General features: G+C 30.0%; 1 protein-coding gene across 3 annotated transcripts in view; it reads left to right on the top strand.

Moving 5' to 3' along the window:
* Window positions 1-24,528, top strand: part of LOC136977914 (metabotropic glutamate receptor 3-like) — a 228,243-nt gene extending 203,715 nt beyond the window's left edge. For 2 of the 3 annotated variants that reach the window (XM_067273515.1, XM_067273517.1), the window contains 6 exons: window positions 9,793-9,947; window positions 11,882-12,010; window positions 17,221-17,412; window positions 17,564-17,711; window positions 20,932-21,853; window positions 23,545-24,528. In XM_067273515.1, the coding sequence (XP_067129616.1) occupies window positions 9,793-9,947; window positions 11,882-12,010; window positions 17,221-17,412; window positions 17,564-17,711; window positions 20,932-21,853; window positions 23,545-23,874 (1,876 nt within the window). In that variant the 3' untranslated portion in view covers window positions 23,875-24,528. The remainder of the gene's footprint in view (window positions 1-9,792; window positions 9,948-11,881; window positions 12,011-17,220; window positions 17,413-17,563; window positions 17,712-20,931; window positions 21,854-23,544) is intronic. The other variant, XM_067273516.1, reaches the window with a different exon arrangement.
* The last annotated feature ends 2,973 nt before the right edge of the window (window positions 24,529-27,501 follow it).

Here is a 27,501-nt window from a genome sequence, read left to right as displayed (position 1 = left end):
AATTTCTGACAATTATATGCATTATCAGCGGCGGACTTAACCATTGCGTGGCTCTTGTCCTTTGTGCAAAATATGTGAATTGAAAGTAGGTATTTCTGACGATTGACGAAAAATGCAGAAGTTATAAATAAATAAATTTAGAGTTTTAAAATATTTTATTAGAAGATTTATAAAAGTTGACAAACATAAAGACGACAAATTATTAATGATGATAAACTAAGGTACATAAATGCCTTAAAAGATATACGCAGGGATTTAAAAATCATGTTTGCGGCTTTTCCTAAGAATAAGATCTTTAATTAAAGCACAATAATCTAACGAATGAGCTACGTCATTTTCAATTGAAAGAATAGCAAGGGCTGAAAGCCGATCTTGTGTCATCGAATTCCTCGAATATGTTTTAATAATATTTAACCTTGAAAAACTCCCCTCTGCAGACGCAACTGTCATAGGTGTGGTGGCAATAATGCTTAGGACTACTTCGATAGTGGAGTACACTTCAGTTAAATTTTTTTCTATTATATGTTTCAGCACCGAGATAATGTCGTCGTTTCCTTCATATACAAGGATAAACATATTCAGTTCTTCATACAATTCATGTACATCAATATCAGATGTTTCTCCTACTGTTAGAGAGATTTGCAAGTCGCTGCATTGCTTCAAAGGTTCAAATCACTAATTTCCTTTAATCTTTTTATGTTATACATGAAACCAAATATGCTCTCATGATGTTTAAGTGCCTCAAATCTAGGTTGGCAGCTTGCGCGCACAGTGTCGACAATGACATAAAAGTAGTTTATTTTGAAAATCTCTTCCGCAGATAATTCAAGAGCTTCATCTTCTTCGTCATAATCAAAATTCGTTCTTTTACGTCTTCTTCTCACGACTTTGAACGTTCTGTCAATATTATTTTCCTGAGCTATTTCTCTCGCTGTTACCCAGGATGATTGGAAACCATTTTCCCGATAATTATCAAGCCAATGTGTAAATTCGTCTAGGTGTTGTATAGCCACATCTAGGTGCATTTTTTCGCTCTGCCACATTTTACTTATAAAATTTGTCTTTGTAAGAATGTCATACCATACGACGAGAACAACTACAAATAGGTAGTTATTTCCTTTTCTATAGAATGGCATTCACTCACTAACCGACTGACAATCTGTTGTATTTTCTGCTAAATCCTTCAAAGCATCACATATATCGCTTAGTTGGTATTTAACGGCCTTCACCGATTCTACCCTGCATTCCCATCTAGTTTCGGAAAGTGTTTTTAGCGATAAGGATTTTACATGTGCTTTTAAAATAGCCCACCTCTGACTCGAGCCGGCAGAGTGTACAGCCTTTGTAGTAAACCAAAAAAAAAAAAAAAAAAAATTTGCTTGAACACAAGACGATGCTGCATCTCCTAGGATGGGATTCCAGCTGTGACTCCCGCAAGGTAAAAAATAAGCAAGTGGATTAATTTCAAGTATACGCTTCTGTACACCACTTTTTTCTCCACGCATATTGGCTCCATTATCATATCCTTGGCCTATGCAGTTTTGCAATGATATACCCAACTGTTCTAGCTCTGTGATTATATAATTAGTCAAACTCTCAGCTGTGGTTTTTTCGACGGCTAAGAAGCCAATAAAATGTTCTTCAATGTCAGCTGTATTTGTATTAAAAAATCTTATAATAATTGACAGTTGCTTAATACGAGAAACGTCACGAGTATAATCAAGAATAATCGAGTAATATTTATCCTTTATTATTTTGTCAACAATTTGAGCCTTCACGTGACTTTCCATCAATTGTATAAGCTCATTTTGAATATTTTTTTCCGAGATAGTGGTCATTAGTCGTCTTGTCTGTTACTTGTTTTAGGTAAAGTCGCAATATTGGATCAAATCGGGCTATTAACTTTACTAAATCTATAAAGTTGCCGCTAGCCTCACTTGAATCTGAGTCAGATATTAATTTCTCTCTATGACCTCTGAAGACCAAATTGTGAAAAATTGACAATTGCAAGTAGTCTTTCTAAAATATCTCTCCAACGCTGCCTTTCTTGTTCAATTTGAGTCTGGGCTAATGAGTCAATAGTGGTATACCCGTTCTCTAAATTTAACCATTTCAACATACAATCTTTGTGCAGTCGGCTAGATTCATGAGACTTTAGGTAATCACCCAAGTGTTTCCAATCACACACTCTTTCACTGTGATCCAATTCTTGTATTTTCTAGTCCGAACATTTGACACGGAAAGCGGTAAACGGCATCCTTTGTTTGCGAATAAATCACCCGCGCCTGCCAAGTTTTTCACCATTAGCTAATATTTTACTGTGATGATATTCGCTGAATTGCCGTCCATTATCATTTAAGGGAAAAAAATCAACTTTATTCCGGATTGGACCTTTTAATACAATCTCAGTTCGGTCTACATCAGTAATTGTTAATGGCCACAAACCTGGGTCATTTTGAGGATTCAGATTTTCAATTCCGCCAGTCATGGATATAGACATAGACTCAGATACGTATTCTTGGCTGGATAGTGTTGACGGCGGCGGTGGTGGTGGTGGTGTAAGAGACAATGATGTTGTTGACTCATTATCCTCGCTGTTGTTACTAGGTGGCAGCGGTACCCATGACGATGTTGAAGGAATAATTTCAGCTGGGTTAGGGTTACAGTGCAATAATGTGTCACTTTCAGTCAATGACGGGTTTTTAGAGGTTTCTTGACCATCACTTTTTATATATTTGTATAAAGGCCCACGTAGATTATCTTCTATCCGCTTACTTTTGATAGCTCGTTTCCTTTTTGAACCACCCGACTCAAATTTTCTACCGGCATCACGATCACGCGAACTCATTTCATAAATCTTGTTTCGCACATAAAACTAATTCAGAAATAATTTACAAGCTGTTTTACACAGTTTTTTAACAATTCACTCTTTACTATAATTATTGTTAATAATGTAAGATTCACTGAAACTTAATATCATTTAATGTTTATTTACCTACTGAAAGATATACACAAACGATTATGTAACGCATACAGCTGCTAGCAAAATAAGTGTCAGGTGACCTTAGGGGGTGGCGAGCAGCCACCCCATAAGGCCGCTACTGTGCATTATCACTTGTTTTCTGTCTCTAATCAGAAATATTGTTGGGGGAATGCGTTATCATTACCAATATATATATATATATATAATATCGCAACCAAATAATTTTGAAAAGAGTTTTAGTGTAACAACAAGTATCTCAAACTCTTCTATTGGAAATTATATATATATATATATAGCCAATATATAAAGTAATTATATGTTTTAATAATATGCCAAATTACCTTCATGTTCTAACAGAAAACGAAAAGTAAAACTGATTATTATAACCTTAAATTTCGTGTGGAAAATATCAATTATCTATATAACTAGCAGGTAGGCCCGGCGTTGCTCGGGCAAAAGTAACGATAGCGAAGATTAAGATTATTACGTTACAGTCACAAAAGAAAGAGAGTAATTTCATCAACAAACTAAGTATTTCTAAAGAAAGATCGAATTTGAAAATCGAATGTTCTAATATTGTTCGATTTTCACGACGTGTTCTGATTATATCGTTCGATTTTCATCGAATGTTCTAAAGAAGAAAGGTCGAGAAAAACCGAACTAATCTGTTTAAATTTGAAAATCGAATATGTTCCAACATATTACTCTTTTTCTTTTTTCTTTTTTTTCCAGCGCCGTAAATCTTGCACGTCGCTTTCTCTTGTTCAACATTGTTACTTAACGCTTCCATTGTTACTTAACACTTTGGTACTTAAATCTGGTACCCTAACTGTGCACCAAATTTCAACTTTCAACTCCTAACCGTTTTAACGAATATTAAGATTATTACGTTATAGTCAACCTTACCCGTTTTCATAGAATGCAAGAATTGGGTCCTCCCTGTTTCCAGACTAATTACAGAATTTTTAGATAGGTCTAAAAATATGTTCGATTTCCCGCAAAAACGAAAAAAACTACATCTGCGTCTTGCACGTCGCTTTCTCTTAACAATTCCATTGTTGACACTTCCATTGTTACTTAACACTTCCATTGTTGATGGAAGTGTTAAGACTTAATCCTGTCCCTTTCCCCCGTGGGGAGGAATTTCGAAAAATCTTTTCTTAGTGTGCGTTCTCGTGACGTACCTTAACTATGTACAGTACCAAATTTCAACTTTCAACTCCTAACCGTTTGTGCTCTTAACATTTCCATTGTTACGTAATACTTCCATTGTTGACTCTTCCATCCTTAACGCTTCCATTGTTGGCACTTCCATTGTTACTTAACATTTCCATTGTTGATGGAAGTGTTAAAACTTAATCCTGTCCCTCTCCCCCGTGGAGAGGAATTTCGAAAAATCCCTTCTTAGCGTGCGTTCTCATGACGTACCCTAACTGTGTACCAAATTTCAACTTTCAACTCCTAACCGTTTGGGCTCTGCGCTGATTACTATTATTATTATTATCAACTCGTCTCGATTATATATATAGATATAGTTGATCAATAATATAATCAGCTCTATACAAAATAATTCCAGTGGCAAACTTATGCTTTGTGTGTCCATTTATAGTGCTTTGCTTGGAATTCAACGTCTTAAACGGTTTAATATTTTATTTTAAATATTCATGTTATTAATGTTATTAATTTATAGTTACAATATTTTAATAATTCATGACATACCAAAAATACTTTTTGAAAATCTGTATTCCATCATCTAAATGAATACAACTATATTAATTTCGGTCGTTCACTTATAAAATCTAAATGAAAAGATTTATTTGATTTTCTTAATTATTCCAAATTAAATTAAATAGATGTTTTTAAGTATAATTATTTTGATCTATTACGCTAAAACTTTAATTTATAAAACTAAACAGCTCTCGACGTATTGATCACTTTTTAAATTAAAAGAAAATTAATTCTCTACATTATTTTTCTTAAATCTAAATATATCTGTTTCGATGTGAATGAACTCCCTTAAAAGGTCGCTGATGCAATGAGTGTTTTGCCAGCACGAAATTTATTCACTTAACAAAAGTAAACTAAATAAACTCTCCATTCAAGAGTTCTATTTTTAAGGACTTTAATGTTTTCGAGTAATTCCAATCCCGTTCATAGAACTACAATTGAAAAGATAAGAAATTGATTAAAAACGAAAATCAGATAGACCTTTTAAACTTTCAAATTATTTTATAAACTAAAAAAGAACTCTTTCTACACGTCAGCATTGGAAATGTAATATTTTTCTTATAATTAACATTTTTAATTACTCATTTTTAAAACCCTATTTGTTGTAATTGACGTTTCTATTTAGATAAGAAATTTGTTTTCTTATCTAAATAAAACTAAAATAAAATATTAATAGTTCACTTTAAGTAATGCTACTTAATTAAATACAAAGTGTCAAGATTTTAAGGTGAATTTCTTTACTTATGTTTTTAGCAATTTCTTGTCTGCCATTGTATTGATTATTTAACTCTTAACTTTTAAATTAAATGCATAAACTTTACTCCATTATCAATATTAACATCTATTATTTTGTTGTAAATTTTCTCTAATAATTTCGTGTAATATATTCTTTTCGTAATATCGCTTTTATACTTATTAATTACTTGCGATAAAGTCTTTCTCCTTGTGACATTAAGAAACCTTTTTATGCCCTATAACGAATTTATTGTAAGTGATATTTTCTTCGGTTGACCAAGTATATTTAAGTATATTACGTAGTGTACAATAATATTAGTATATCTGATATTAAGTATATATTGTACAGTACAGTACATGGCCAAGATTAAATTACAGACGGTGTTCTACTTTACAAATAATTCTTAAAAGAATGTCTACGGATGTGGAGAAGCATGAGGAGGACACATTACAAATAACCAAGGGAGTCATATAAGAAATTTATGATATGTTGTAAAATATTCCTTATATTGAGTGCTATTTGTGATTCGTAGAATTTGAGAGATAGTAGATACAGTTGGATGAGGACGAGATAAAAATCCCGAAATGCACTCAAGTCGATGTTGTGCACAATGTACTGTACTGTACAGTCAGATGCATTACATTTTAGACAGTAAAAAGATGGTATGTTTTATTTGTTTTGTAGAGGGAATAATTCTACAGTTTAAAGTTAGTTAAAGTTGTAAAATAGTTATAGTAATTGATGATAAATTCTATAGTAAGTTGTCATATTACTACTATACAAACTATACTTCATGTTATAGCAATTCCTTCACCTTGCTTTTCGTAACCTGTATATTTATTCACCCTACAAAACAAATGGAAGATACATCTTTTCACTGTCTAAAATTTAATGCATCTAACTATACAGTAATATGCAATAATGTGACACGAATTGCCTATACGTCTGCTGTCTGTTTTATACATGACCAAGCACATTTAAAACAGAAGCCAGTATTGAAGAAGTTATCATACAGTCAGAATTTCTGCCACCGGAAACAATTTATGGTTTTATTTTTTGCTACAATATCTTAGCAAATAGATCAGCTTGGTAATGCGGTAATGTGAGGGTACTGAGTTAATGTCGAACGACTTTTACCACTTTCCTAGAAAAACTATTAGGCGATATTTCAAGAAAGCCAATGAGTGACGATAGCCAATCTTCAAGAAGTAGAGGAAAATTTCTTCTGGCAATGTTTTCGAAAACTCTGCTGTCATTGACAAAAGTCTAACTGCGGTGCTCAAGTACTCATAATGTTCAAGGAAATGTTGCGTAAATGGTTTTTCAAAAATATAATCGAATAATAAAAATGAATATAGAGAACGTTTTTGAAGTAACTATCAATAGTATTTTATATAAATATTTTTATTTGTAAGTTCCATCTTACATAAGATATTTAAATCCAACCTTAAAAGTGAGAATAAACTAAATTAAGTAATAAGTGAGTTATGTTTATTATTATTATTATTATTAATATATGCATTTTCCAATAATTTAAGATAACATATTCCTAATTCTCATAGTTTAGCGGTAAGTGTTTTCTCGTAAATTGGTATTTAATTAATCGCGTGATAACTACCATGTATTGTACACTTTTATTGCTTTTGGAACTAGATACGTAATATTAACGGGAATATAATTATATATTGTACCATATCTATATATTACTCTAAGGAGATTATTGTAAACCCAAACTCCTCCTCCTAGATTTCTTGGCGTATTTGGATGTTAGGCGTTGATTGATAGAGGCGGGTCTACAGACTTGAGACGTGCAATAAGCTTTTTGTTTTCCGATCCGATGATTCCGGAGATGTCGGGTTCTAAAATTTCAGAAATTAATCTATCGTTTTGTGTAGGGAGTGGATAAGAAAATTTTTGCACATTATTGAGATTTTGTAACAATTCTATATCAGATTCACTGAATTGTTAGCCAGTAGACTTTGTCAGAAAAATTGGATTCTATTTGATTTCTTCTTCTTCTTCTTCTCTCTGGCCCTCATAGTGCTTGAAGGACCTTGGCCTCATCCAGGATTTTCGCCCATTCTTTTCTATCTTGAGCCTTCCTTCTCCAGCAGCTTACACCCATCCTTCTCAAATCAGCCTCCACATCCTCATCCCATCTTTTCCGTGGTCTCCCTCTCCACCTTCTCCCCTCTGGTCTTTCTCTTTACACTTGAGACACATTTCTCTCCGGGTCCATTCTTTCCAAATGCCCAATCCATCGAAATTTCCCTCTTTTGATTTCTGTCACAATATCAGAATTGTCGTATAAATCTTCAAGTTCTTTATTACTTCTTATTCTCCACTCTCCTCTCTCTTGTATTGGCCCATATATTCTTCTCAAAATCTTCCTCTCAAATCGTCTCAACTGTTCTTCATGTTTGCTCGTCAGTATCCAAGCCTCGGAGCCATACATGATTACTGGTCTTATAGTAGTTTTATATATTCTAATCCTACTGCATCTTAATATTTTTTTAGATGTTAGAATTCGTCTTAAAGTATAATAGCTTCTATTTCCTGCTGTCACTTTTGCCTGAATTTCTTCATCAATTTCGTTCTTTTCTGTTAGCTGAGTTCCTAAGTATTGAAATTTATTCACCTGTTCAAGTTTATGGTCCTTTATATGTAAAATTTGTCCACTTGGCCCCTGACAATCTTTTCTAATTAACTTCATATATATATATTTTTTTTAATCATTAACTGTTAGGCCTTTATCTGTTGCTACTTCATCCATTACTTTAAATGCCTCTTCGATTACCTCTTTAGATAACTATAACTAATATAACTATATAGATCCCCAATATAACTATATCATCGCAAATGCTAAGCAGTGTAAATGTTTCTTAAAAATAGTTCCTCCTGCATCTACATCCATTTCCTCATATACTTTTCTCATTACCACTTTCAATACTAAGTTAAATAAAACTGTAGAAAGTGCATCTCCCTGTTTGAGTCCTTTCTTTATTGCATATGCTCTTGACATATATCCCTGTATCTTAACTCTGCCTTCCGTCTTCTCTAAAGTTAACTTTGTTATATTTATAAGTTTTTGAGGTATCCCCAGTTCCTGGAGACTCTCCCAAACTTTTTCTCTTCTAATACTATCATAAGCTTTTTTAAAGTCGATAAAAAGTTGGTGTATCTCAATATTATACTTGTAGCATTTCTCCAGAATTAAACTTATTGTGGAGATTTGATCTATAATTGATCTGTTATTACAAAAACCGCACTGATAATCTCCCACTATATTTTCCATGTATACTGCTTGTTTGTACTTGCATGTATACATGTGTACTTGATTTCACCACCTTAAATGTAATATATAAAGAAATTTTGTAATTCACTTTTACTTTCCCGACTGTTATATATAAAAATAACCCCCCAAGATTTTTACATTTTTGGACTCAGAGGACCTGAAACGTCGAGAAATGCAAAAACACAATTTGGGGGTTTTTTTCTGTATGTATGAATGTTAGCTTGTGTGAGGAGCACGATTTTGTTTACACAGTTTGAAGCTTAATAACTTCTGTGTTTTCTGTCAAAATATTCTGAAATTTTGCAGGGAGATTTGCGTGTTAGGGGGATTGATGCTATTTCATTTTGATAGTTAAAGGTCGGTGAGTGGGAAGATAGAGGGGATCGTGTTTCATATCTCGAGTGGGATCGGGCTTACTGAAGATTTTACTCTTTATTAGCATCTATAAAATTCATACCTAGCTTCAATATTAAACTTTTTGCCATTTTATAATAATCAATAAATGCAAAGTTTTTTAAATAAAACATCATAACAGATGATAGCATTACAATTGTAAATTTTTTGCCGGGAAAGTTACGCAACTCCTTCCTGGATTTTTATAGTTGTGTTGAATGAGTGAATATATTTCATGTAATACAGACTACAAGTACGGTAACTTTTGATAGATATTAAATTTTCAATTTTTAATTTTAATTTTCTCCCTGCCTTTTCTAATCGTCTCGTCTCCTTGGAGAAAACTCCCCCTCTCAGAGAATCCCATCGTTAACATTACACTATCTTTGTACTGTACTGCACAGTATTTTTAATTTTAAATATAATTCTAATGATTTAATCATTATAATAACTTTTTGGTTAATTCCTTGAAGAATAAATGATGTTTTAAACTTAATATCATAGACATTATTGTATATAATTAAAATTGTGTAAAGAAATCTTGCTATAATAATTATAAGTTTTATTTGTGAGACAAGCTATTTTAAAATCAAATGAAAAAAGAATAAAAAGTCAAATTAAATTCGTAAATACAGTTATTTATTTTATTGCATTTAGAAAGATGTTGGCCGCCTCTATAAGGAAAAACATGAGTGGTCACTTTTTATGGATAGGAAGTGACAGTTGGGGTGCAAAAATTCATCCAGTTAGAGATCAAGAAATTGCAGCTGAAGGAGCTATCACCATTTTGCCAAAACGTTACCCACTTACAAGTAAGTATAGTTTTCCGATATTTGCTTACCATGTTATTTTAGATGAGATTTAGAAATAAATAACTTATATTTTCAAACTGATATCAGATATATTATCAACAATGATATCAGATTAAATCAGAAAAATAAAGCAATTTAACTTCTCACATCTCCTCTTGGAAGAAAACTTATTTCTCTGGTAATTGAAAGTAATCAATCTTTTAAATTATTACATCAACTTTTTAATATTTCACTGAATATTTTATTTATTATACACGTAACAACGATAATTAACTAAAAATACTTTCCGATAATTGAAATTATTCTGATTAAAAGTAAACCTGAATATATCGAATAAAACTTTTCGTTGTCACGAGTACGGAAAAAATAAAATCTCGTACGATAAATAATTGTTTTTAAATGTTCATTTTATAATTAATCGCAATGCATAAAAGCTAAAGTCTTTAAATCCATGCGCACATTTATGTTTAACGTTATTTATAATGAAGAATAACCGTTATTATTTATTAAATTAAATTTTAACAAAATAATAAATTAATCAAATCTAAATGAATATAATTTTAGATATGTGCTTTGTGCTTCGTTGTTAACGGGCTTGTTCGTAAAAAATGTATGAATATTTGCATGATCTTTATTGCGAAATATGATTTAGTAACGAGATTCAGAGATAAAAAATAGTTTATTTGGGCATAAGTATTATCTGATAATACCGTTTTTATGATTTACGAAAAGCCTTTCTTTACATTTAAAATGTATTGTTAAAACGCTCAACTATTTACATTTGTATTAAGTAAAGTGACACCGAAATCGTTTATTTAAATTTTTATAATTTTTCATTCACATTTCAAGTAAATAGAACACGTCTTAGACCAAGGCAATTTCGAGTTAAAATAACAAATATTTAAACGGATTCTATAATAATTAACATAACAATGTAGCGTTATGTTAAACAGTAGTGATTGTAATTATGTATTTCTATTATATAAAATCATGTTAATTTATATAAAGGTTAGCTACGTAAAATCAATTTATTTTTAGTATTAAATTACAGAAAATATGGCTTTTCGTAATTATATAATTTATTTTTATTTTCTAAATTGCTAATTAGAACAACAGAGCACTATTAGGTAGTTAATTAATATAGAATTTTACATCATTAATTTTTTTTATTAAGCACAACAATCTGCAGTTTGTAATCGTATAGTAACACTTTTTATAAATATAATTGAGAATGAGTTTTGTAAATTAAAACACAAATAGCATGTAATTTTGAAGTAATTCGATAGTTAAATTAAACACAGTGGAACATCCAACAACGGTTGCCTCTAAACAGCGGCCATTTTTTTACTTTTTAAATTACTTTTTTTAATTCTATAAGAGTGTATTCATATAGAATGACATATATTTGTGTTTAGAAGTGTTTGAAAGCATTATAACGATTAATTATTTAACGCACGGCACTAATTGAGGCTGTATGGCCTATATATGATAACGCTAGACGAGTGTAAACAATTTCTTTGCTTACGAGCGGATACGATTGGAAATGTGGTCCAACCAATATGCAATATTAATAGTGGATCGAGATGGATGTCCCACTCCATATTCTGCGTAATAAATTATGGAAATCTGATTTTGATTCGAATTTGATTCTCCAAGACACTAGTCTGATGTCCTACCGCGTGGTCATCAGGCTTTAAACCTAAATGCTTATATTATTTATATACAGTATTAGAAATATATATTATATATCGATATTTATGCAAACAATTAAAATTATCTCTTTGTGACTTTTGTTTTATTATATATTATTTTAGTTTATTCTGAAAAGACAGTCTATAGCTCAAAATAAAATCTTTAATAAAAATAAAAATTTTGATGAAATTATTACCTTAATTTTGAATGATTAAAATAATGTGTTTATGTTCTGCTTTTAGAGTTCGATACATATTTTGTGTCTCTTACTCCCGACAACAATAAAAGAAACCCTTGGTTTAAAGAGTTTTGGAAACAACATTTTAACTGTACTTTTAGTAACAAAACAGCAGCAAAACGAATATGTAAAGGTACGGTTTTTCTTTATTATATTTTATATCAACTATCATTAAGTATATATTGAGAATGTTCGAAATTCTCTATTTTACTTATTTAAATTCAAACAGGATGTATTTTACGTTTAAACTTACACTATAGCACGTAAATGAAAGCTAACGTATGTTTAAAGTACAATTTTCCATTCTTCGAATAAACTTGGTTTACGTCATATTAATATAAGTTTAAAATACTCTTAAGAAAATTGTAGTTTATAGCCTCTTAAGTAAGAGGCTATAAACACAATACGATTTATCAAAAATTATGACTCAAAATATTTTATACGATATTTCTGTTAAGACAATGTCACTTCTTTAATCACTTGGATATTTTACAATTACTAAGTCACGTCTTTTTTTTCGAATTACGCGTAACATAAACAAACTTTTGCCATTAAAATTAATGGTGAATGCCATAGTTGCATTTTGCAGGCGAGAAAGAAGAGAGAACAAACACGAAAACGAAAAGAAACGGTCTTTAAACTTAAAAATTTAGTTTTAGTTCAACAGTTGTATGTTTAAAGGTTTTAGTTTTTAAAATAAAAAATCTCTGTAAATACGAGTAAAGATTTGAAATTTTAATGAAGGTTTTGTGTTGTGGATGCGTGGATCTTCGACGAAGCCAAGTATACCAATAAAATAGTTGAATAATTTAACTATTCTTCAAGGTTTACATTGCAACGCATTTTCCGTCAACATCACCAGAATAATATGACGTATGTAAACGTTACTCATTAATGAAAAAAGTATAGTTATGCCGTGCGTATAATTTTAAATCGTCAATGAATTTTAAACAATGTACTGCATGTTGATTTTTCTATCGCATTACTTTAAAATTACGTATTTGAAACACGCGTAATTTGAGAACTATTATACTTTGAATCAGAATTAAACAATAATTTTTAGGTATAGCAAAACAGAATATGTACTCATCAGTAAAAATGATACTACGCTTCGTAAATAAATAGCAAATAAAGTTAACGATTATAAAGCTTTTTTTTTTTGTATTGTGATCTCCTATTTCAACTATTTATTTAAATAATTAGTAACTTATCTCTCTGGAGTAGGTTTCTCAACCGTCATAAACAGTGCTCCGTGAATCATCTGCATGATAAATACGAAAAATAGACAATTTCGTCGTTGTTGTTATTCTATTACTGAAAGTACTATAATTTTAATTAATATACGGTAAATGAGAGTGAGATGTGTAATTACTGTATAAACTAAAAGGTATTGAAGCATTAATATATTGTGATAGTTGAAAGTCATCCTTGCTATGTGTGCTGTTTACACGCAATTCCTGTAAAAACAAGAGAAAAAAATCAAATGTTTCTGTTTCTGACTTGCAGAATGTTTTACTCAAGTTTACGTTTATTGTATCTCAAGATTAGTAGAAGACTTTTGTTTCTTTTATATAATACCACAGAAGCTTGATTAATAAGTCTAACTTGTAATCTATCAAAAATAACAGAATAGACTCTGGTAGAGGGCTTCTGGATATGTACTTTTAAGAAAATATTTGAAAGAAGAATCTTACGGTAAAACCGTTATAGCTTTTGTTAATTAACAAGTGATCCATTGTTTAAAATTGAATTTAGAACTAATTTTAGAATAAAAATTATAAAGTTGCATTAGAAACAATTCTAAAAGTTGTCAACTATATCTTGAATTCATCCGATAAACATTTAATTTTGAATTAACTGTTATGTTTATTATTATTCTCTGTTTATTCATATTTGTCAAAAGAAATAGAATAAAGGTTAATGAAATCCATCACAATCACTTCTTTTATTCTGAACTTACTCTTAGCGATGTATGTTTAATTTTTATTGTAATTATTTAGTTATGGAATTTATTATTATAATAATTAATTAATTATTTAATTCAATACATTTCGTTTTTCTCCTATTCAAAAATTTAAAAATGAATAATCACACCAAGGATGTGTCTCGTGGCAAGCATTTAAGTAAGCAAGTCAATGATATACGTCGTTTCATGTAAAACGGATTCCGTCATTACTTAGTTGCTTGCCATTTAGACGCACCCAAGTTGACCATTTTAAATACAAAATAATTTTATACACCAGCAAACACAAGAATACAAATTTCTACTTTCTTAAATAATACTGCCGATGATTATGTATTTGATTCTGCTCTTTTACAAGATAAAAAAACATAATGCTTCACGGCTAATATGATGTTTGGTTTTTCATGTTAAGCTAATAATCTGAATATATTATAACTTATGTTGGGAAATTTTACAGAAAAGCAAAACTAAAACATCTCTCTGAAACTAAACATGGTCACTGAAGCAATAACTTGGTTCAATATTTTCGTTTAATCGCTTTTCTTATAATGAAAAGAGACAAACTGAAAAATAAAAGAGGTTGCATTCATAATAATGAAAATGACAACATAACACTTTATAAATTCGGCCCATTTTAAGAAAAATTATTATTAACCAAACTTTCTTCAAATTGAACATTAAAAGTTTTAATAAAAGAATATTGTATTGAAAACTCTTGGGAAGATTTTTCTATTTTCATCCATTTTTATTCGTAAAATAACTTTTTCTGTCCTCACGGGAGCAAAAAATAAAGCAAGAATACGTTTTCGTATCACTTTAACTTTAAAGTTACCGTTAGCATGAATATATAAGGATTATTCGAAATTCAATTTCTTATGAGTAGTTTAAAAAACAAGAAAGGGAGTAAACAGTTGATTATTTACAAAGGTTACAAAAGCATATCGAGGCTACTTCTCGTCCTGTAAATTTGGGAATTTGTCATAGCGTGGGACGAGTTTCTATATCTCCTCATCAAAGCAGTTGTCGCCTGGGAGATAACTTCACAAATGTACTGTGAAATTTTTAAAAAGCTGCCTAAATCCATTCAAACAAACGAAGAGGAATGTTGACGTCAGGTGTTGTGTTTCTGCTTGGAAATGCGCTCCCACACACAGCTGTTTGCACATAAGCTCTCTGTAGCAGTTTCGTTGGGACCTATTTCCACACTCACCGTATAGCGCAGATCTTGTCCCCAGCGATTTACATCTTTTATTGCGGATGAAGGTCTGAGTGGAAACGCAGCATTTCCACACAAATGAGGAGCTGATGGATGATATAAATGACTGCTTCAGCTCCCAAGCGGAAATTTCTTTGGTGAGGGGATATAGAAACTCGTCCCACGCTATGACAAGTGCCTGAATTTACTAGGCGATTACGTCGAGAAGTAGCCTCAGCATCTAGCTAACTTTTGTGCATAATAAAATTGTTTTCTTCATTTCCTGTTTTTTCTAAGTTCTCACCAGGGATTGATTTCCGAATAGCCCTCGTATGTAGAATATATTATCGAAAATCTAACTTACGTACTACATTCATATACACCTGCAAATATACATTGGTGCTTCGCCTAACTGATAAAACAACTGAAGTGATTTTCCATTCTCACTACATTGAGGAACGTTTCTCTAGAATGTGGAAAATTACTTTTGACATATTATAGCTTAGCATATTAAAAAATAGTTAAAATCCATTAAAACATAAGCTTATTTACTAGGTCATTAGAAATGAAGAAACAGTATTGAAGTAACCTTATTTCTTCGCTTGGATAAAATACAAAAGTTCATATCAAAACTTGATTATGATGGCAGTCCGTTAAACTCAAGCAAAAAATGTTATGAAATTTTCCATAGTCAATTTTAGACATACAATCTCAAGCAGTTGAATTTTTCAAACGTCGAAAAAGGTCTATTAAATATTTGTCAGACAGGATTTCTACATTCAAATAAAAAATATTGCTATGACTCAAAATAGTCGAAGTCATTATTTTTCTTTCAGTTTTAGTTCGATTACTCAAAGTCATAATAAGGGGGAAACTATAGTTGCATTCTTTTTTCAGCAAGAGTAAAATGTAAATAATGTCGTGAGACTATCTCTATATTTTTCTGCACCTCTTTTTCAAACAGATTCACATAAACCTGAAATTGAATTCATGCTTTAAAACGAAAACAGTCACTACGGTAAAAATCCGTACTTATCATCTTTATATATTTCAAATTTTAAAATTGATCATTCACAAAAGTTTTGCATACAGTTAACATTTAACATTTCCATTAGCTTATTGGAGTAGTTTGTTACTGGCAGTCTTTCGATAATCGTAGTAGTCGTCTTCGCAGTTCGAGAGGTAGCGACTGTCTGCAAAAAAGAAAAAAAGCTACAGAGCTTTCTCTCCCTCTCCAGCTGCTTTTTTCCAGGAACTCGGAAGCACTCCTGCAAGACAGACGGGAGAACCATCGAGATGCAGATGTAAAGTCTCCACAAGTAAATGAGAAGATCAGACGTTTAATCTTTCTGTTAAAAAGTCAATAGTATAGTCATCAGGAGAGTTTTCTATTAACAGTAACTCGAATTTTTTTCATAAGATAAAACAACATTAAACTTCAATCTTTCATTTTAATTTTCTCGTAAAGATCATTACAGCGACTTTTTACAGCATGCATTAAGAAATTTTTGGTGCATTATAAACACTTCATTTAAAAGCGGCTTAATGAGGTTTTGTTTCAAAGCGAGTTTATTTTTAGTAACAGTTCGCCTCAATATGTCTGCTGAACCTATTATATACATTGGAGCAATTTACCAATTTATATAAGTTTAATTTACAATAAATTTACAAAACGCTAATTACAAAACGCTCTTACTATCCTTTTTACTAAGAAATGCACAAAGAGTCAATCAGTACTATTAATAATTTATTATATATTGCACATCTAATAAAATTGAATACGTTCCATTACAACTTATGACTTTTTCACATTTTTCAAATTAAATCTTCTAATAATAATGGCCTAATAAAAATTTCTTTTAAAGTTTACTTAATAATTTATTATAATTAATTAAATATAAATGTTCTTAAACATTTTAAAATATGTTCTAATGAAATAATAAATGCAAATTTTCAATTGTTCTGAATATATACATTTAGGTTTTTAGTTAATTTAATTTTTAAATTAAAGTGTATTGTTGTATATTTAATTATCGTAAAACTTCTTAAACTATATACCACAAAATTTATTTGTTTTCTCTCTATTATATATTCATTGTGTAGTATGTTATTATTTGAATAATTGTTTATTAGATGTTGTTTAATGAAATTAATCAACTAATTTAATTTATAAATTTTACAAAAGGCGAAAATTTGCGTACAAAGTATGAGCAAGAAGGGCTTGTTACATTTGTTGTTGATGCTGTCTACGCCATGGCTTATGCATTGCATAATATGATGCAAAATGTTTGTATCCCACCGAGTTTGTTATGCAAGGATATGAATCCACCTTCAGGAAAGGATTTGCTGCAATATATCAAAAATGTTTCATTTCCAAGTAATTATATACTTTTTAAGTTGAAAAATTATTCTAAAAATAGAAAATTTAACTTAATAATTACAACTTATTACTACTTTAAAACTTTGTTAATTTAATGAAAATTGCATACGTATATATTTTCAGTAAATTTATATTCTTTAATGTTTAGGTAGACAAGGTGAAGGAATAATTGTTAGATTCAATCAAGATGGCGATGCTCCTGGAAATTATCATATTTATCAATATCAGAAAACAGGACAGGATAAATATGATTATAAAGTAGTTGGAGAGTGGACTGAAAGGTTAATTTATCACATGTAATTTATTTGTATATTTCACATCTTTTGTTTATTTACATTTAGTTATTTAGTTATTTTTCAAAATACTATTAGTTCCGTGGTCAAATATAAATGTTTAATAATTAAATGAAGTTATAATTAATGATGCAACGAATAATAAATTCATCGAATATTGAATAGTTATCGCTAAAACTAAATCTTTGGCTATTCGTTAAATTCTACTTAAATATTTACATATAACTCAAATTACACGTTATTCTTTGGACAAATGTTTCTTATATATTGTCCAATAAAACTGATTTCAAATATTTATCGATTTATTTAATTTATAAAGTTATTAAGTTTGGTTTTAAACTAAATAGTTTTAAAAGAAATTTAAGAATAAATTCTGAGTTTCTATTTTAGATATAGGCCTATCAATAAATCTATTTAACATTTTTGAAACTTTACACTACAAAAGTATATTATTTAATAAATCAATTTTTTTACATTTTTATAAATGCATTAATAGTATTATAAGTAAAAAGTGCGATTTGAAATGTATTTAAATTAATTTCTTTAATTTCTAAGACAATTTTTAATTGTTATTATTTATTTATTATTTTAGCTCCTACTCGTAGTAATATCATAGATAAACTGTAGATAATTATTTTAACGATTTAATTGCGTTCTTATGAAGTCGTTTTTGTTGTTCTATCTTTGTTCTGCACTTAATTGTTCTACATTAAATTCGTATTGTAGTTCTCAAGTAAGATCATCTCGGGCGTTTGTGATAATTTTATGCAATATGAAGATTAAGTCGTGTGCAGTAAAAACAGAACATATCACCTGCTAAGAACATAAGTGACATAACTACAAAAATGGAGTTCTGGGATAATTGCTTTCATAGTTTTTGTCGAAATTTCAATTTTTCATTCCTATTCAGCTATTTGCAGTATCAAATTGATGTTTTCCCTGTTCTGGATGCACAAAATTAAAATCGACAATTTCGGAATTAGGTCACAAATATTCCGAGTAGGAGATATTAATGGATTGAAAATATCTCTCGAATTTATAACAACAACATTTTTCTAATTTATCAACAAGTTTTTGTACTTGTTGATAAATCAGAAAATTGTTATTAGATGGACGAAATCACAGCATAAAAATTCAATATGGAAATTTACATTTGAATCTGTTTAAATTGCTAACATTTATTATTTTAAAGAAAAATATCTGTATCAAATAGAGAAAAAGAGTTTTTTAAATTATTGTAATAATTGGATCCATTGATAAATGCAGATTTGCATTACAGAATTACTGTAACAATATAAATAACTATAATGTTTATATAATATCTAGCTAAATACTAAAATATTATTCGAACAAATAAATTTTCGTTGTATCATTAATCATAATCTAACAAATTTTTATAGAGACCATTCTTGACTTTTAGATTTACACTAAGTAGACTTAAATTTCATCAGAATTTACAAGAAGACTGTTGGCTATGTAAATTTTGAGATTTTTTTCCTATCTGCTTAAATAAAAAGAAATTACAGAAAGATAGAAACGATAATAAAAGTTTTGGCAATAATTATGGGACTGAAATGGTCGAAATTCATCCTTCAGAATATTAAATCATGCTAATACAGTATAGCTTTGTTTTACGTTAAGTTCATGAAGACGTCAATGTAGTGGGTTGGTTTGATAAGATATGGCAATGCAAAACGAGAGCGATCTGCCAAGGGAGGACGCTTTCAGGAGAGCTTTCTATAGGAAACTTGTCTCTATTTAAATGTTACACACGTGAAGAAAATCCAGGAAATATCGTGTGTCCAACGTGTTGGTGAACCGATCAGTTTTCAGTGGTTTCATCCACTCGGCCACTGTTGGGAAATGCCAATATAAATAAAAGATAAATTGTGATACACTTCAATTGGATACGTTCCAAATATTTAAAACTTAAGATTCTTTTGCAAAAACTAATACCAAACTTTATATAGTCCATCTTTACTTATGATATTTTGGCATATGCTTTATAAAAATTTTCATTTTTAATTTCGTAATAACAGCTTTTCCCAGTAAAAAATTTTACAAAAACAATTATTTTTCGAATACAAACTTTTTACTTGTAGCTTTTTTTGTGTGCAACAAAGCACTTTTTTTACTATTCCATTAATTAACTAAACAAAACTATTTTTAATTTCCGAAATGAAATGTTCTCTACACTATACCTAGATTATATCTAGAAAATCGAAAATCGAATTTGTTAGTTTTCTATAAATTTTTAAAATCATAGAAAATTAACAGATTTAATTTTTTAAACATTTGAACCGTACGTTAATAAAAGAATTAAATACGATTTTAACTCAACAAATCGTTTGATTCCATCTGCTTCCGTTTTCGAGAGTTTTTTGAAATGTATTTTCCTATAGAAAAAGTATTACATTTTTAACTCCATCTGCTGGAGATGGCGTACATAACCAAAGAGGTTATAATCAGCCTTAAATAGTATTCTAATTTTGAAATTCAGTTAATGTTTTAATTTTTTAAAATTTCGAATACTTTTATAAATCAAATGGTATAAATATAAACAAATATTTAAGACCTATTTTTTATGACATAACTCACTTTCAGTTAGTAGCTAGCTAACATACAGGAAAGAGAATTATAAAGCAGTACACCAGGATATGTGGATTAAAAAAATACTCACTCTTAACTAATAAATTCGAAAAAGTTTGAAATGTTTTCTAAAAATAACTACAGATATACAATACAGTGAAATAAAACTGCACTAAAACTTTATCTGTAGGTATTTTAACCAATTCTATGGGGGACGTATGCCAACCGAATCTTCTATATTGATATGAATTTTTTGTTCTGAAATATCTCTGCAGATCTTGAAAAAATTTGTTGTTTTCAAAACAAAAATATAAACATTCTTACGATGATCGAGAAACAAAATAGCAGTTCTGAATTTAAAAAAAAAAAAAAAAACGAATATACATTCTTTATAAAGAATAACAGAGCGAGAAGAGTATAGAAGTATTTTATATCCTTTTTTATTTTGTAAAAAGCTTTTTAAACAAAAAAAGAACTTGTTAGATTATCAATTTTGTTAGAATTTACGCTTGTCTAATGCAAAATCTCTTCTAAATTTAGAAAAGATTAATGTAAATTTAAAAATGTGCATTAATTTTAAAGTAATTTTAAATTGTTAATATCTAGTAAATTTATAAACTATTTAATTTTGCAGCCTTCAAATAAATATGACGTTGATTAAATGGGAAGACAGTAACATTTCTGCTCCATTTTCAAGATGCAGTGAATTTTGTAATACTGGCTATGTAAGACAATATCAAGGACAACCTTGCTGTTGGATCTGTGTTCCGTGCAGATCAGATGAATATATATCAAATGACAGTTGTTTACCTTGCCCTCCGGGTCACGAACCTCGAGTTGACAAAACTGAATGTGAAAAATTGCCAATTCAATATATGACGTGGAACAGTCCTTGGGCAATCATTCCTGCTGCATTTGCATCACTCGGCATCCTATGTACTTTATTTTTCTTCACAGTATTTCTTCACTTCAGTAGAACACCGATAATAATGGCTTCCGGAAGAGAACTTTGCTATGTTCTATTAATTGGAATTCTTCTTTGTTATTCTATGACCTATATAATTTTAGCCAAGCCTACTACGATAACCTGCATGTTATTGAGGGTTGGCCTAGGCCTTTGTTTGAGCATCTGCTATTCGGCAATTTTCACTAAAACTAACAGAATTTCTAGAATTTTTAATCAAGGAATTAAAAGTATTAAAAGACCAAGTTATACCAGTCCCAGATCTCAGATTGCTATTTGTTTGGGTTTAGTATCCGTTCAACTCATCTTTGCTATAACGTGGCTAATTGTAGAACCCCCTAGTCTAAAAGAAGTTTATCACAGCAATCCCAGATCAGCTGTATTACAATGTGGAATTTCTAGCATTTCTCTCGTCGTTTCACTCATATATAATATGATTTTAATTGTCCTTTGCACAACATATGCTTTCAAAACAAGAAAAATTCCCGAGAACTTTAATGAAGCAAAATACGTAGGATTTACCATGTATTCGACGTGTATTGTCTGGTTAGCATTCATCCCAATTTATTTTGGCACAAAGAATGACTATAAGGTAAATATTAAACAAATTTATACTGTTAAATCTTTTGCTAAAGTGCTTTCACATATAAGAATATTTATAATGCGTAATAACTATTCATACAGGGTCTCCCATATATCACTCTCCGTATACAAAGTGTAATGTAACGGGTTTTAAAGGCTATAATCACATAGGCGTGGACTCCTGACATTTTGCAAGGTGTGCGTAATGATTGGATCATCCATCTGAACCTCTGTGAAACAGAATGGCAATCACGTCGAACGTATCATCTGAACAATTATTTTCCTTATGGTGCGTGACTTATGGGAACCCTGTAGAACAAATTATTATTTTACAAGTTAGTCTCCAGTTTATAGAAATTAAAGGATTTAAGTTTAAATATTTTTATATTTATAGAAAAAGTAAAAGATTAGAATAAAAAGGCTAAAAACAATATTTGGAAAAGCAATAATGAATGTTGTCAGTCACTTTTAAATATCTTTTAAAGATTTTATCGAAGAAAAACAATGATATTCAATCTAAAACGTTTAAACATTTGTAATTGTTCAGTGTCCCACCAAAAAGAAACGATTTTAATTAATATGAGATTATGTGGCAACGATTGCAAATCCAAATTTACAATTTATGTCAATACAAAGCTATATTATTCGTGTTTTTCCCATTAAAAGTTTTGCGACAATAAGGTTCAACAATGCGGACAACACATTTCGATGTGTTGTCCGCATTATTGGCAATTAATCAAATTTTAGACATGAAATTGTATATAAAATGTTTTTATATTTCTCTATTCACGAGCCGTAAAATTTCTCTGACTCTGATCTCAGAAGCTTTTTGAATGGAAGTTTGACGAAAGCTTCTGTCGCATCGCTGTTCCCAGCATTTTGACATTGGTTATTCAGGACCTCCTACTTTTCCGAACTTAAATCTGTGCGATTACTTTCCAAAGTATGAAGTGTTCCGTGACAAAATTGCAACCTTAGAAGCTTTCAAGATCAGGGTCAGGAGTGCTACGGCTCGTGAACCCAGAAACGTGTAAACGTGTTATATCAAAATTCTTGTCTAGAATTCGATTAACTGTACACCACATCAAACCTTATTTCTCGTTGGCATAAATTGTAAATTTTGGATTGCTGCATAACCTACGATTAAAATCAAGAAACGATTTTGTGGAAATATTGTTGAAATTTATTAATTATAAAATGTCTGATTTATTTATTTTATTCTGATTTATTAAATTATATTTATTTATTTATTCGCCTTTGAAAATAAATTATACGAAAGTAATATATTAATACATTTATTTTCTAATCAGGAATTCTATAATTAATAAATTTAAACAATATTTCAAATAAGTTTTCGTAAAATGATAGTTGTTAAATTAAATTGCGATTTATTCGTTAATAAATTAAAGCAACGTCGATATATTGATGGCATTAAAAAAGTATGACTGACTAAATCAGAAATTTTTAATTTGGTGTTTAATAACACTAGAAAATAGCTGAAAATAATAAATTCAAAAAATCCAGCTACAATTAATTTTTACACAAAAATTCTGAAAACGCATTTTCTTGTTATCAGTCAAAAATTGACTGCATTAATCATTTTCATCCAATTCCTGTGTAGTATATTTCATAGATATTTACCAAGTTTATTATTAAATTAAACATGTTTTAAATATAACTTACACTTCATAATTTTTACAGATACAAATTGCAAGTCTTTGTATGTGCATAAATATCAGTGCTACAGTAGCATTGGGATGTTTCTTCACTCCAAAGATTTACATCGTTTTATGTCAGCCTTACAAGAATGTTAGGGCTGCCGCATCCTGCAGTACAGCATCGAGTAGCGGGATGGGAACTGGATACTCGCATAATATGAGGTTTGCACGACCGAATGCCAGTGCAGCCATTGCAACTGTTGCAACAGCAGCCGTTATCGGTTCTGCAAGACCCGCCATTGAGACAGACTTTCGATCCACTACGAATGGCGAGATAACTTCACCCAGTGTTGAAGAAAGCAGTCTGAGTTAAAGTGCATATATTTCTATATTAAACGTGCTAAACGTGTGTATTGATGGATGTGATGTATTATTTTTTTTCGGGGTAAGTGAAGAAGAATGAATTTAACGAAAAACAAATTTTTTATAGAAACTGAAAAGTTAATGAAATAACAGCAATTATATTTGCTCAATGTGACTGATATGGACCAAATGATGTTATGAAAATGTTGAAAACCGACTCAGTACTACTGAGATGAATTATTTTAAAATGTTTATTGTTAAAAGATCATTAAAATCATAATGGATAACGAATGTTAATTCAGATTTTCCATTTTGTTTCATCAATTAAATTTTTAAAATTCTGTACCATTTAATGCAATTCATTATCATTCTAGCTTTTCTGAATAACAGTTTCATTTTCTAATAATTTCATTGGTCACTTTATTTGGCAAAATTATTATTCCAAGTTTTTAACAAATTTCATAAATTATAAATTTAAATATTCCAAAATTCATAAAAGAAATCGGTTAAAAACTTGGAATATAATTTCTAATGAAATTGATTCAGAAAGAAAGAAAAATAATGAATTGAAGAATATTTTCAAATTTAATCGCACATTATTACATATAAAATAAGTACTGACATTATGTATATTGTATTTACAGTCAATAGAATAGTCATTATTTACGGATTATGAGTGGATGTATCTATGATAAATAAATATATATATATATATACATATATAATAATAATTTACTTGTTTTAAATTAATTTAATCTAATAAATTATATAAATTTTAATTGATTACAATAAAGTGATTTAAAGAACTTAATGATTATCATTATTATTTATTAATATCCTGAAAATATTCTTTAGGAAATTGGTTTGGATTGATAGGATAAGGCACCGCGACGTAAGGGCGATCAATGTTAATATAAGTGTTTAATTAGTTTTAACCACTCGGTCACTGGTTAGCACTTAAGAGGTTCCAAAATGAATAATGATCAATGATAAATAATACATTCATAAATTTCCACTTTTTAAAAATCAGTATTTTCCGAGAATTACATAAATTTAAGCTAATAGAATTACATTTTTTTGGATGTTTTAAGGACAAAATAACCATTAAAAATTAATAAAAAATAATAAAATTTCAGAAGCTAAAAGTTATTTTTAGTCGAAAATCGGCGATGTAGTAGAAATGTATCAATTATAAAACTTAATGGAAAAAAAGTTTAATTGAAGACACGAATGGATAAAGATGTTATGCTTTAATCAATACAATACATGGATGATCCAATGCAATGTAATGTATCCGGCTATCATGTACCACCATAAAGGATCTTAGAAATTAAACGTGTTAGAAATTATTGTAATACTCTCTTCGACTATTTCGTAAATTTACAATAATTTTACCAAGATAATTATAAAATAAAAACTTAAAGTTTTGATTTTTCAACATAATACCTTCATCCACTGATGTCTTCAATTCTAATATTAAGTAACATGCTGCAGCAATAAATGATTTTGTTAATTATTTGGCACATTTTTAGATGTTTTAATTGAAATTGTTCCTATATTCAATTAATCTCTGCAGGTATCACGTTTATCCTATCGAAAGCTGGTGCTGAATACTAAAATTAATTAATGATATTATTAAAATGAATCAAGTAATTAATTAGTTGTAGTTAAAACTTTCTGAAATTACATATACATCTTGATCATGTAAAAAGGTTTTTACCATGTTTACAGATTCAATTTTTAATACAAGTTTAAAGATAGTAAAATAAATGTATTCCAGTTCTCAAGATATTCGAAACAGATGCGTTCGTTTAGAACAGGATCTTTTTCGTGAGAATCAGTTTTTCAATATTCAATATAAACCAAATTACCAAGAGTTGCAAGAATGGAAAAATGAAAACGCTTTTTAAATACACAACTCTAGTTAATTACATATGCTTTTTGAAGTACAAACGTAGTACTTTGTTATGGTAACCAGTCTTCAATTAAGGAAACGACATTAAGAATGAAAAAAATTTTGTAATATGTCATTCAGTAAAGATATGACGAACGTTTTAAGTGAAATAACTATAATGATTCTTTCTAAGATTATATCAAATCAGCAGAGTTGACAAAGAGTTTAAATTGCCAATTGTGCTGATGTGCTGTAATTTTTTTATCTTTTCGCTTATGATTACGAAAATAGAATGATTACGAGCTTACTCTCGTTTTACTTTTTTTCTGTCTGTATATATATATACCAATATTTACTCATTGCAGTACAGGCGTCTTTTAAAACTTTGTTTAAAATTAACTTAATTCCATTAAAATTGACCATATTTCTCAGCTGCGCTCTCCATATTTACTACATTTTACTTTCCACTCCACATTTATCTTCCCTTCCATTAAGTCAAAGTCGTGCATCTATTATCCATAAGCTTTTAAAGATTTTATTACTTTCATACTGGTAATGGCTATGTCATTTAAATTATTTTTAAACGTAAGATTTGGAAAATTGATCCAGCGATATGAAAGTAAATGACCATTGATTAAAAGAATTGTGCTTCATTCTTTCTATCTACAGTTTATGGAGTATTGGCAACCCGCAGTAAACATCTCGCTATGATATACAAATTAACCGGCTGCAAACTTATCAGTCCAAGGTGTTCTATATAGAGTTAAGCCGGTACTACATGTGTTTACAAAATCCTGAATGACGTATGTTTGTAATTAGGCGAATACAGAGTAGTGTGGATAGGTAGTTTGTGGTAAACGTTCGGGATTAGCCAAATATATCCTAATATTTGTCTATTACCGCTCAGAGTCGGTCTTTTCACCCACATGAAAACAGACAAGTATCTGCCACATGCAGAACAGCGATCCAGACATTCGATAAATAAGCACACGTGAGCTCGTAATTTAACAAACAGTTTGGCAAATAGTACATCTTCAGGCAAACATTTGTCACTTGCCAAATAAGACATGTACAGCACCGGATTTATGAGAGTAGCAATACGAACGTGCTGAATTATCATGTGATACCAACTCATTCAGTGAAAGTGTTCACTAATGACCCTCATTTCTATTAGTGCATTCAGCTAAATGTTTTTCGCGTTTACCGTTAAGTGTTTTCTGGAATGACCAATTACGTATGAAAATATTATAATGTTAGTTCTAGTTACGCGTTAGTTGCGGGTCGGAACTGATTGCCACTCACTGTTTTAAAGTACAATTATTTTATAAATAAAAATACAGAAGTGTAGTTGCTGGGCTACAGTTTTCAAATTGCAAAACTATATATTCCTACTGTGGTCGATCTGTTGGTGATCTGACTGTTTCTTCTTCGTTAATCTCGAAAACGGAGTTAGACACATGAAAATCGACGAGAATAGGGAAAGCTTAAATGCCGGAGGCCGCGATTAAGTATATACGAACTTTCGAGAGGAAACGGAATTCACGTGATTTCAATTCAAAATTTTCTCTACCATAGAGTTAGATAGACGACCGGCATGACTCGATTGTTATCAAGAGAAGAACGATGCACAAGATACCATGAAAATCAACACAAATACGGAAATCTTAGAAGCCGAATATCCCAATTAAATACTGTGTAGACGAACTTGCGGTCTTGACCAGAAGTCACGTAATTTTTTAAATT

The sequence above is a fragment of the Centruroides vittatus genome, unplaced genomic scaffold (assembly GCF_030686945.1).
Source record: "Centruroides vittatus isolate TY-2023 unplaced genomic scaffold, ASM3068694v2 contig_482, whole genome shotgun sequence".
In the NCBI taxonomy this organism is placed as follows: domain Eukaryota; kingdom Metazoa; phylum Arthropoda; class Arachnida; order Scorpiones; family Buthidae; genus Centruroides; species Centruroides vittatus.
Note: the sequence above shows the minus strand (reverse complement) of the source record. Positions and strands in the feature narration are given on the sequence as shown.